This window comes from Sapajus apella, unplaced genomic scaffold, assembly GCF_009761245.1.
Source record: "Sapajus apella isolate SASKATOON/1434 unplaced genomic scaffold, GSC_monkey_1.0 scaffold25, whole genome shotgun sequence".
Classification (NCBI taxonomy): Eukaryota; Metazoa; Chordata; class Mammalia; order Primates; family Cebidae; genus Sapajus; species Sapajus apella.
In genome coordinates this window covers 21,353,203-21,365,534 of record NW_022436965.1, presented here as the reverse complement: position 1 = coordinate 21,365,534, position 12,332 = coordinate 21,353,203, and the positions used below count along the sequence as shown (strand labels likewise).

The window sequence follows — 12,332 nt, the reverse complement described above, 5'->3', positions numbered from 1 at the left end:
CTTCCCCACCACCCCACTTCCCCACCTCCCCCACCTCCCCACCTCCCTCTCCATCCCGCCTCCCCACCTCCCCACCTCTCTGGCACCATGGCTCTAATGCCTGGAAGCTGACTGCTCAGACAAGGAGCAGCCCTGGGCTTGTGCCCCGTAGGATTTGTGGTGGAGATGCGTTTCTACAGGGAGACCAAGTTTCACGCCAACCGACATGGAGTGAGGTGACAAGGCAAGGGGGAGAGCCCCCTCTGTGGCAAGAACAAGATGAGTGCTTCACTTTCATTAGGTCTCTCAATTCTCACAGCTGCCCTGTGATGGGCATTAGTACCCCCATTTTGCAGATGGGGAAAGTTGAGGGTTTAGGAGGAGATCATACAACTTGCTTGAGATAACACAGCTCGTAAAAAGCCAACCAGAGGCTGAAGACCCGGCAGGCTGACTCCAGGGCCTGTCTGGGCCGTGGATATCATCATCACAGTCATTTCTCATTTTAACATTGCAAAGGCTTTCACTCACTTTCAACCTCCCAATAACACCATGTGGCAGAGAACAGGAACTGAGAGCCCCATGGAGAGGAGGAAAACGAGACACAGGAAAGCTGAAAAGTCAAAGCCAGTGCTGGAAGCCCACTTCTCACCCTGCACCCCCTGTGGGAAATGCCCCTCCGCCAGCAACAGGCAAGAGGCTGAAAAAGCACACAGGTTACCTGAGTCCTGGGAGCAGCTGAAGCCAGTGTCCCCCGTGCTGCTGCTGTGCCCCAAGGGCTGACCGCCCACCATGAGCGCCGTGAGGTGCGGGGACAGGCCCAGGTCTGAAAGGCAAAATTGGCATTGACAACACAATCACATCCTGCAAAGAGGGGCCGAGCCTCAGTTTCCCCACAGACCCAGCTCTTGCCCTCCTCCCTTGCAAAACTCACTCTCCTCCCTGAAAGATAGGAGCCCTTAGCCGCTCCCTCCTGGCTCACCCCTTTTTCTGCCCCCCTGTGTCAGCAGCACTCACTGGGTTCTCCCAAAGGGGAAGCTCTCCTGACAACGTCAACCACCACCAAGGTGGTGACAGAGGGCCAGGGAGCAAAATCAAAAAAAGAAAAAAGACAAAACCAAACACCAAGGCAGGCGGGAGGGAAAATGCGAGGTGAGAAGACCTTCCTGTTAAAGATGGATGGTTCAACCCCACATTGATCTCCTGATATCCTACTTGAATTACCAAAGAGGGATTTTTTAAGAGGCTTACACTCCAAAAGAAGGGGAGAATTTTTGTAAGCTGGAAAGCAGATGGGTGAGAGTGGTGAGCTGACCTGGAATAGAGAACAGGTTGGCGACGGGGAGGTCTGGGACGAGGCAGAGGCTTCACCAGGCTCCGCAAGCTCAGGAAGAGGTGAAGGAGTGGTGGGCCAGGGGACAAAGTCTCCGCAAGAAGCAGCTGGTCCTGCCACTGCTCTTCCCCACGCTGGGCCTCGGGTGCCAGACCCCAGTGTTGAGGGGAGAGGAGTGAGCCCAGAGCACAGCCACAGCAGAAGCAACACACTAAAAACTAAGGGAATTGTGGAAATTTCCATATTAAGTAGTGGGCCCCTGGCCCCTGGTCCCACTTAGCCTGGGCTGGAGTCTGGAGAACTCTTCCCTGGGAAAATCCACCAAGCCCGGAGAAAAGCTGAGCAGCACTGAGATCCCGGCACCTGCGAAACAGCCCTGCCAGACCCATCACAGTCAGGAAGCCTGCCTGCACCCCACGGCCCAGGGCTTCCTGTGGCTTTCTAGGGCCTCATTATTAGAGGTGAAGGGATGCCCAAGGATCACTAGACATTTAAGGAAAGGTACAAGCGTGAACGACAGATGGGGCCGGGTGTGGTGGTTCACGCCTACAGTCACAGCACTTCGGGAGGCTGAGGCGTGTGGATCATGAGGTCAGGAGATCGAGACCATCCTGGCCAACATGGTAAAACCCCATCTCTACTAAAAGAACAAAAATTAGTTGGGCGTGGTGGCACGCACCTATCATCCCAGCTACTTGGGGGGCTGGGTCAGGAGAATCGCTTGAACCCAGGAGGCGGAGGTTTCAGTGAGCAGAGATTGTGCCACAGCACTCCAGCCTGGCAACAGGGCAAGACTTTATCTCAACAACAAAAAAAAAATTTAAAAAAGGAGAAAGAAAGACTGGGAAAAAAGAAAAGAAAAATGGACTTCAGAGGATTCAATAGGCAGGGAGCTTAAGAAAGCAAAACATTACAATGAGGCATCCTCAGAATGTTACGGAAATAAAGAATCCATTAAAACAAGAGCTGCAGGCTATGGAAAAGGGAATGTGGAGATAACAAAATGCTCTTAGGAATTAAAATTAAAGCACAAGAAGTCACACTCCTCAGATCTCATTAAGGTCTGCTGCCTGGCAGATGTTGTGATCCGCCATAAAGGACACTCTTGTATTTTATGAGGCACTCACAGACCAGAGGAGACCCATTCCTCATTCTACCCTAACTCTTCAGAGGTTACAAGGCAATAGAGTGCACTTTCTCCTTTCTTCCTTGGAGCCAAGGAGGACCTGGTGTGGGAGGGAGGGGCGGCCATAGCAGGCTTCTCTCAGAACTTCCCTCTCGCTGCGTTTGGGAATCCTGCTTTTGCAAGGGGTCTTCCCCTCGACTGGGGGTTGGTGTAGGGAGCTGGGACCAGAAAGAGCCCAATTCTCTCCCTTGCACATGACCCTCCTACCATGGTCTTGGCCTGGGAACATGACTGTTCAACAGGAGGCCTGGCTTAGGGAGCAGAGCCTGTGGGGGCATTCATTCCCTGCCAGCTGGGATGGCTGAAGCCACAGTGGGTTTTGGACACCATCTCTGAGGCTGCGGTGAAAGCCAGGAACATGTCTTGGTCTGCACCCGTGGGAGGCATGGTCTGAGCCAGGCCAGTGTGGCTCAGCTAAAGGTCTGGAAACAGGGCAGCCAGGTGGCAGCCCTCTCCTCTGTGTTTACGCAGCATTTACCAGCGGAGGGTGGAGACAATTACCCTGAGATTGTTCACATGAAACAATATATTTACTGGGTTGAGCCCAGTCAACCCCCTAAAAAAAAAAAAAACCACAAAGGCACAGGCTCGGGGGGTCAGGCTTGTGGCTCTCCAGAGGCATGCGGTAGGAAAAGTCACAGTGCTCTGAGAAGCTGAAAGAACAGGGGCATGATTCTGAGATGAATTTACAGGTACTCTGAGGTAACCAGAAGACCTCTAGGGGCCATCAGCAAAGAAACTTAGGAAGGCAAGGGAGTAAATTCAAAGGCTCTAGGTTCACCCTCCCCGTCCTCCAGGGCCCTCCTGAGGAAGGACCTGGCACGAGGCGTTTTCCCCTCTTGAGTCAGTGTCCTTCGTAGGAGATAACGTGAAAGGCTCTATGCTCAGTGACAGGGACGTCAAGGGTCTTATAAGGGTGGTGTTTGGAGGGGGTACACCCTGACACTACCTGGGTCATCCTTCCTGGCTGGGGAGAGAGGTTGTGCTCGGGCTCTCCAGCCCTGGCTGGAGTGAAGGTTCAGGGTCTGCCAGTGGAAGGGTGGGCGGAGGGGCTGCCTGTGCTTTCTCCTGAAGCCCCTTCTTGGCTCCCATTGTCAGCAGCCACCAGTCGGCTTTGGATTGGTGCTTTAGCATCCTAAGACCACGTGGTAGCATTTAGCGATGTCCACACAGGGCTGACCTATCTGCCACATGGTGGCGCTGCATGGCAACCTCCAGGAAGTCCAGAGATCTAAACTCCTAAGTGACCTTCCCTTTGGAAATTGGCTAAGGAGACCTCACAATCAGAAGATATTTGGTGGCCCAGTGACATTTGGCACCCAGGGAAAGCCTAAGATTTTGTACTTCTTCATTCTGAGACTGAGAGAACCAGAACCACTGATTATGGCTGAAATCTGCTAGATATAAAGGACACACTGTCAAGTGCCCATGAGACTCCTGACATCCAAGTCAGCAGGGAAGCTCCAGACACGTGTGGGATTCTTCTCCCCCCTTTGCTCATAAGCACTGCTTTTAGGAAAGCTTGTTCCATTTACTGATTTCTTGGTTAAACCTTTCCAAGTGCCCATACAAACTGAGGCGAACAGAACCAAGAATAAAGCCTCCAAGTTGTTTCTTGCTGGCTTTGAGACAGATCAGATCAGCCTTCTTGCCTCTTGTTAACACTAAGGTGAGCCAGTGGCAGTGGAAGTGATTGGGGTTTCAGAATCTGCTGCAGATCAAAGCCTTGCCCATAGAGGGTCTGGTCAGCCCTGGCTCAGACAGAGGGACATAAGGCAGAGGCCAGGGCTCTCTCCTGCAGTCAGAAAGCCATGGACAGCGCAGGGTGAGCGGCTGGGCTGGGCACCGCATTCTGCTTTGTTTCTCAGACTCTTACTGACGCCTCCTCTGGGATCAGGACCTTCCAAAAACAACCAAAGGAACCATCCCCCACCCCCACCCAGCTCCCATTCCTTGGAAAGGCCAGCGACTCAGCACCCATCCCACAAGCTCTTCAGCCCAAAAGCATCCCACAAGCCTGCTTTCCCTAAATGAGGATGAGACCGCCAGCTGCCTGGGACGTGCCAAGCCAACCACAGCTGGTGTCTTCTGCCTGCGCTCACAGCTTCACCAGCTCTTCTAGGACACTCGCAAGTGACTTGCATGGAAAATCCTGGCCCAAAAAGCAGGCGTTTCTTATTGTTCTACGAAGCCTTCCCTGCTCCATTTTCTGTCGTTTTTTTTCCTTCCTCATTTTAACTCCATTAATGTAGAAAAATCTATTATTTTTTGCCTAGAAGACAAGTAATTTTACAAAATCTGGACTAATACATTAATGAGTGGAATGAAGCCCAACATTGAATGTGCTCCAGGATCATAAGTCATATGAAAATGAGAGCTTGCAACTGGCAGGGGTGGGCATTTCAGCGGTTAAAATACTGAGGTACAGAGAAATTTATTTCCTCCTGTGGTTAAAAGTCCCAGACTTCCTTCCTCTCTGGAAAATAAAACTCCATCAGCCCATGAAATAAATCAGTGATGCTGTTGTGTCTCATCGCCACATGGAAAGGATCTCCTGTTATCATTGGGTGTTCATAATTAGGAGTCATTATTTCTTTCCCCCTCTTGAGAGGAAAAGTGGAGGACCTCTCCATTTCATGAAGAGGAAAAATTAACTGGAGTGGTTTGAAGAGTTGCCCAAAGTCATCTGGCAAGAGATGAAAACAGCATTCTGAGCTGAACGTCCTCAAAATCCCTCCTCCAGGGGCGTGGCCAGGTGATGGTCTCCCTTCAACCTAGCCCTAAATCCAGCTACTTGACCTCAAAACTACACAGTAAAAACTGCCAGAGGCAAAATCCACAAACTCGTCCTAAATCAGTGGGAGAGGGCCAAAGAGGAAACGGCATTTGCATCATCTTAAAGTACCTCCTCCGTTGTAATTACTAATTACAATGGGAAAAACAGCAGCTTTACTGCAGAGAAAGCTGACAGGCGCCACCTTAACTGAGAGATCAAGGGTAAGACAACTAGCAATAAGGCATATTGGCATGGGTGCCTCCGGCTACGATGTACAGGAAGGGCACATCATCCCTGCGGCATTCTTGCCAAAAATGAATAACCTCTTTCTAATCTCGAGAAAGCATCAGATGAGCACAAATTAAGGGGCACTCTACAGAATGCCTGACAAGTACTCTACAAAACTGTCAATGTCATAAAAGACAAGGGAAGAATAAAGGATTGTCAAAGATTGACTCAGACAAGATGGGATCCCAAGCTGGATCTTTGGACAAAGCGCATTAATGAAGAAACAGGTGAAACCTGAATCAAGTCTGTAGTTAATAGCACTGCCCCGATGTTGGCGTTTCAGAGCTGATCACTGTGCTATGGGTTTTGCGAGACAGTAATACTAGAGGAAGCTGGGTGTATGGGAATTCTCTGTATTATTTTTCCACGTCTTCTGTAAATCTAAAATTATTTCAAAATAAAAAGTTTTAACAAAAAAAATCTAACCCCTAACTAGGGTAATTCCTCCAGGTCCCACCAAAGGTGGTGGGATTGTGTCCCAAAACCTGTGCACACCGGATCAGTCACCAGAGGCAGGAGCAGCCTCGCACATACAAGGCAATGGTGTTCAATGGAGGGCTGAGGTTTGGCACGGACACCCCCTGGACTGTCAGGGACCATCTGAGGGAGGAAACCACTGATCTGTGAGGAAGAGGATGGTCGAGGAGGAAGACGGCAGCTGAGGTGGGGAGGGAGCGCTGACAAGAGGAAACACTGAAGGATGTGAATGTGCCAGGAGGAGAAGGTGGCCTGGTCCAATGCTTGGATTCTTTTTCCTCTAGTAAAGAAGTAACTGTACTCTGGGCTGGGCGCCATGGCTCCCGCCTGTAATCCCAGCACTTTGGGAGGCTGTGGCGAGCAGATCACTTGAGGTCAGGGGCTTAAGACCAACCAGCCTGGCCAACATGGTGAAACCCTGTCTCTAATAAAAACATACAAAGTAGTTGGGTGTGGTGGTGCATGCCTATAATCCCAGCTGCTGCTCAGGAGGCTGAGGCACAACAATCACTTGAATCAGGGAGGCAGAGGTTGCAGTGAATGGAGATTGTGCCACTGCACTCCAACCTGGGTGACAGAGAAAGACCCTGTCTCAAAAAAAAAAGAAAAGAGAAGTAACTATATATACTTGGGAGACCAGAAGACCATGGCTGGGGTTTCAGAAAGCAGATTTCTGGACTGTGGTGTCCCCTGCCCGTTGCTTTCGGGATGCATACCAGGGCACCAGGGAGCTCCGCAGGCCTTATCAGCATGGCCATGAGCTGCTGAGTAATGGGAAGCTGCCTGGGAATCACAATGGAGCCTCTGGAATGTTTCTTCCCAAAAGAAATCTGTGCTTTGAGCCTTACGGCCACAGTCAGCCTGAGAGTGGCTGAGAGGACCATAGATTTCATCTGCCTCTGAGGGGCTATCCCAATAATGCCCAAGTTACCTGTGATCCTGTTGGAAATGCTGAAGAGCCTGGAATTCCTCTGTCGCTGCACAAACGGCTCCCGATAATACCGGTCCCCAAAGCACATGCCCAGTAGTTCTTTGCGAACCGTCTTGTTCCAGAGTCCATAGATCAGGGGGTGGCAGACAGCGCTGGCAAAGGACAGCCATGTGGCCCAAGTCTCCAGGCTCGGAGAGATGGAGCTCTTCCCCCAGAGTGCCTCAGAGGCAATGACAACCATGTAGGGGCCCCAGGTGACCATGAAGGCACCGAGGACCACCAGGATGGTGATGAGGGCTTTGCACTGGTTGGCTGAGTAGACCACACCCTGAAAGGCGTTCCTCCTACTGCCTGAAGAGGAGGTGGAGGTGCTGGAGTTCTTCCTCCCAGTCCTCTGGGCATCCTCCTCCACGATGACTGTGCCGCAGTGCACCTTGCGTGCCTTGACCCTGGCCACGCGGAAGATGAAGCCATAGCACACCACCATGACCAGAAAGGGGAAGAGGGCACACCAGATCTGCCAGAAGGCCGTGTAGCCAGGCTCCCGGTGCCAGGCAGCCACACACATCCACTTGAACTCGTCAAACTCCACCGATGACCAACCAAACAGGGGTGGCAGGCAGCCGATGAGGGAGTGAAGCCAGATGTAGGCGAGTGCCAGCACGGCCCGGTTCCCTGTGATCTTCATGGGGTACACCATGGGGTACAGGACAGCATAGTAGCTAGAAAAGGGATGGGGGGAGGCAAGAGAGAGGAGTCAGCGGAGAGAGAACACACCAAGATGGCACCTGCTGCTTTCTTGTGTCGGGGGCTCCCATGGTTGGGTTGGATGTTTCTAAAAGCAGCACCTTCTCCCAAGTCTCCCTGGACAAGTTATAGAGACTGCATCATGCTCCACAGTTCTGCAGAGCTCTTCAGCAGAGAAGAGCTCAATGCTGGCAAGGCACGGAGCTCAAACAGTCCTGTTTCCAAGTCACCACACCAGAGCCCACTCATATTTGGGGGTGTGGCCAGTCTTGAGATGCCTACAAGGCTCCTGAGGGATGCTGCATCGGGCCATATCAATTCTGCTGCTGCTGACATGAATCCGTTTAGATCAGTTTAGAGGGATCATTAAGAACCAGAATGATGTAGAAGCACTATGGGCTTCATTCAATCAATGGACATTTGCTGAAGGCTTGCGATGTGTGAAGCACTGTGCTACGTCCTGGAAATGCAGTTGAGAAGATGTGAGGAAGGCAGACCCCTGAGCCAAGTATGAGGGCCTGGAGCGGTAAGGGCCACATGGAGTCCTCACGGCAACTGTGAGCAGCAGGTAGTGTTGGAGGCACTGGCCCAGGACCAGCCCAGGCAGAAAGCTATCCTGGTGAGGTATGGAGATGTGAGTGAGCACTAGCTCAGGGGGAAGGCTGCATGGAGCTCCACTGCAGGAGAGAGAGTGCAAGAGTGCAGGATGGAGAGAGGAGGAGAGAAGCCAGCCATGTGGGCGGGGCTGGGGCATTAGAGCCTTGTAGGCCCAGCTAGGGACTGGCCCTTTAATTGGAAAGGGTGGGAGGTCTTAGACCACGGGGCTGAAAGTCAACCATCTCCCTCCCAGCCCAGACATTTTATCCAAGGGAAATAGGATGTTCCCATGAGTGCAACATGTGGAAGGGACAGGTGGCCACACTGATGCTGCCTGGCACAGGCAGGATCTTGGGAAATGACTGTGGCTGTGTGCCTCACACATCGCCTGGGAAGCCGGCTCCTCCACAGGGACCGCCCTGAGTCACCCTTGGGCAACTGAACTGCCATGTGCTAACTGAAGGTGCTGCCTCCTTGGTCTTCCTAAGCAGGGGTGAGCCTGGGGCGGCTCTGAGCTGAGCCTTGAGCCCAGGCCAGGATCTATCCTGGAAAGAGAGCATTTCGGGCTGTGGGGCCTGAGGAGAAGATTACACAGTGGTTAGGGTGTCGATGACAGAATCACTGCACAGTGGCTGGGGTAAGGTGATTACTATCTTATGCTGCTATCTGGGCTTGTATCTTGCAAAGGCCATGCAGCCCAAGAGAAAAAGCATGCCTTTGGAGCTGGAAATTCAAGTTCAGAGGGAGGCTCTGATGTCTACTAGCTGTGTGGACTCAGCTAGCTGATGTAACCTCTCAGAGCTTCAGTTCCCTCATCTGGAAAATGGGAATTCTGGCACTCACATCACAGGTCTGCTCCTAGGAACAAACAAGGAAAAGCATGGAAAAAGCCGGGATGGTGCCTACCCTTCAAGGGGGACTGCCCATCGACCTTTCCCCCTTCCTCCTGAAGACGGAAGCCCTACACTTCTGTTCCTGTGATGACCCACAGGGGACGCTGGCCCTTCTGAGCCCCGCGGGGTGAACAAGCCACATGGTGGTCTTCCTTCCCCTTGCGGGTGACCTGCTGATACTTGGACCTGTCTGACATCATTCTGGCAAATGAAATGTGAGGGGGTTGCTAGGGTAGGGCCGGGGGGAGGGGAGCGGTGGGTCTAGGAAGGTTTCCTTCACTTTTCAAAAGAAACAAGGCAGAGATTTCTCCTTTTCTTTAAAGAGCATGCAGGCGCTTCACCCTCAGTCACCTTGGGAGGGTACAGCCAGGTGAGGGAGCCAGGCCTGGTGAATGTTCACCTTCCTTCGACCAACCCTGTTTGGTGACCATAAAAGTGGTAACAATTAATGTGCTGTCCTCTGCCAGATTTCCTTCTGGCTCTTCTCAACACCCAGTTATTATTATTACTTGATGGCAAGATTTCTCCTTTATTGTAATAAATGGTACCCATATCACTCGCTGACTGAGGTTTAGGCACGGGCAGTTCCAGTGTGACATGACAGTGATTTCTCCCAGCTGCATCCTGAGTCCCACCAGGAAGCCGGGGCAGTGAAGCGGGGTGCTGGCTCAGACAAGGTCAGCCTCCTACAGTCAGAAAAGCCCCACAGGCACAGCCCTGCCCATGCACAGCCACATCCTCCAGGGGTTATTTTGTTTTTAAAGTGTATTTTCAGGGGTGGGGGATAAAATGTATGTACATTGAAATGCATGCATCTACATGTCTATCAAGATACAGAACACTGTCCAAGGCGAGTGGATCACGAGGTCAGGAGTTCAAGACCAATCTGGCCAACACAGCGAAACCCCATCTCTATTAAAAATACAAAAAATTAGCCAGGTGTTGTGCTGCACACCTGTAATTCCAGCTACTGTGGAAGTTGAGGCAGGAGAATCACATGAACCCAGGTTGTAGTGAGCTGAGATTGCACCATTGCATCCCAGCCCGGGTGGCAGTGTGAGACTCTATCTCAAAAAAAAAAAAAAAAAAAAGATACAGAACATTCCAGCCAGGTGCAATGGCTCACATCTGTAAACTCAGCACTTTGGGAGCCCAAGATATGAGGATTACTGGAGGCCAGGAGTTTGAGACAGCCTGGGCAGCATAGGGAGACCCCCTCTCTAAAAAAAAAAAAAAAAAAAATTTTTTAAATTATCCAGGTGTGTGCCTGTAGTCTCAGCTACTTGGGAGGCCGAGGTGGGAAGAGGATCACTCGGGCCTAGGAGGTCAAGGCTGCTCATGATTGCTCCACTACAATCCAGCCTGGGTGACAAAGTAAGACCCTGTCTCAAAAAAAAAAGAAAAAAAAAAGATACAGAACAGTCCTACATCGCCTCAGAAAAAAATGGGTATGTATGTTCTCAATCACAGATATATCAAGTCCTTTATCGCAGCGGAAGCCTCATTTAGGCCTAATTGAAGATTCAAGGGAAGACAATAAAAGCAACTCCCCACGCCTGTGTTCGCTGATAATACAGACCAACAGAGGGGTTTTCTTTTGCTCTGTTCTCCTATCTTCTGAGGCTCTCAATCTTTTCTCCAACAACTAGTTTTTAGACATGAGCCCAATCACGACCCTTGAACCCCAAAGAGGTTTTCATGACATCACAGGTAACTGACAAGCTGTAATATGGGAAAGAGCTTTGGATGCTTCATGCTCCTGCCGCAAGACCAACCGCTCTGATAGCAAGCCCGCTCTTAATAAGTTGTCTTCAGTGGAAACAGAAACAGAATCTAAGCCAACTTCACCTACTGGAGTGGGGAACACATTACTGTACACGGATCAGCCTCCCAAAAGCACTAGTCACCTCTGCTAACACTACCCGTCCCGTGCTCTAGCTACTTTCATGTACTGAAATTCTATTTTTAAACTTGGAGTTTCACCCGCTGCGGTGTGGAATGAAAATATGAGAACTATTCTCCACAGACCTGGAACTCTGGCAGCTTCGCAGCAATGATAGATGTGACCACCGTTACAGACTTATTCTAACAGATGTTCACAGTGGAACCAGTGGCAGGTCAAATGGTGTCCCCAGCAGGCCCTACTTCCACTTGGCCGGCTTAGGACACTGACGCACTGTGAACTTCACTCCAGGCAGCCAGTCCTTTTATGTCTGTCTTTGCTCTCTTTTCATGGGGCTACAGGACGGACTCTTTGGGTTCATATGTCCAGCCAGTTTCTTTAGCTAAGGTTCTCAGTTGGAAACCCCTGGGTATATGTGGCAATGTCTACAGACATTTTGGGCTGTCATGGCTGGGGAGATGTTCCAGCATGTGGTGGGTAGAAGCCAGGACACTGCTGTCTATCCTACAAGGCACAGGACAGCTCCTTACCACAGAGAATTATCTGGCCTGAAAAGTCAACAGTGCTAAGGTGGAGAAACTCTAGCTGGCTGCTGGGCTTGACTGGCAGCACTGAGTTGACAGTGCTGTACAATGACAAAGCATCCAGGCCTGGGCATCTCAGAGCCAGGGGAGTTCCTTACCAGCCACGCAGCCTTGGGCAAGTGACCTCTGAGACCTTAAGGTCTCAAAACCTCACTTTGCTCACCTGCAACATAGGGGCTAACAGGCTTGCCATGAGGGTTAGCTGAGCTAAATGTTGATAAACAGCATACATAGTGCAGTGCCTGGCACATGATAAGCGTGTAACACTTTATAGCCTAAATCACACCCACTGCCCTTGCTCTTCTCCACTTCTACTTTCTTTTCTTTCTTTCTTTGAGACAGAGTTTCACTCTTATCATCCAGGCTGGAATGCAATGGCACGATCTCGGCTCACTGCAACCTCTGCCTCTGGGTTCAAGTGAGTCTCTTGCCTCAGCCTCCTGAGTAGCTGGGATTATAGGCACCTGCCACCATGCCCAGCTAATTTTTGTATTTTAATAGAGACAGGATTTCATCATGTTGGCCAGGCTGGTCTTGAACTCCTGACTTCAGATGATCTGCCCACCTTGGCCTCCCAAAGTGCAGGGATTACAGGCATGAGCCACCATGCCCAGCCTCAGCATGTTTACTCATCTTAT

General features: G+C 51.1%; 1 protein-coding gene across 5 annotated transcripts in view; it reads right to left on the bottom strand.

The window, feature by feature from the left end:
- The window catches only part of GPR161 (G protein-coupled receptor 161), a 50,847-nt gene that overhangs the window by 9,948 nt on the left and 28,567 nt on the right, over positions 1-12,332 (bottom strand). For all 5 annotated transcript variants that reach the window (XM_032291488.1, XM_032291491.1, XM_032291492.1 and 2 more), the window contains 2 exons: positions 6,971-7,692; positions 701-805 (listed from right to left, as the gene is read on the bottom strand). In XM_032291488.1, coding sequence (XP_032147379.1) covers positions 701-805; positions 6,971-7,692 — 827 coding nt within the window. The remainder of the gene's footprint in view (positions 1-700; positions 806-6,970; positions 7,693-12,332) is intronic.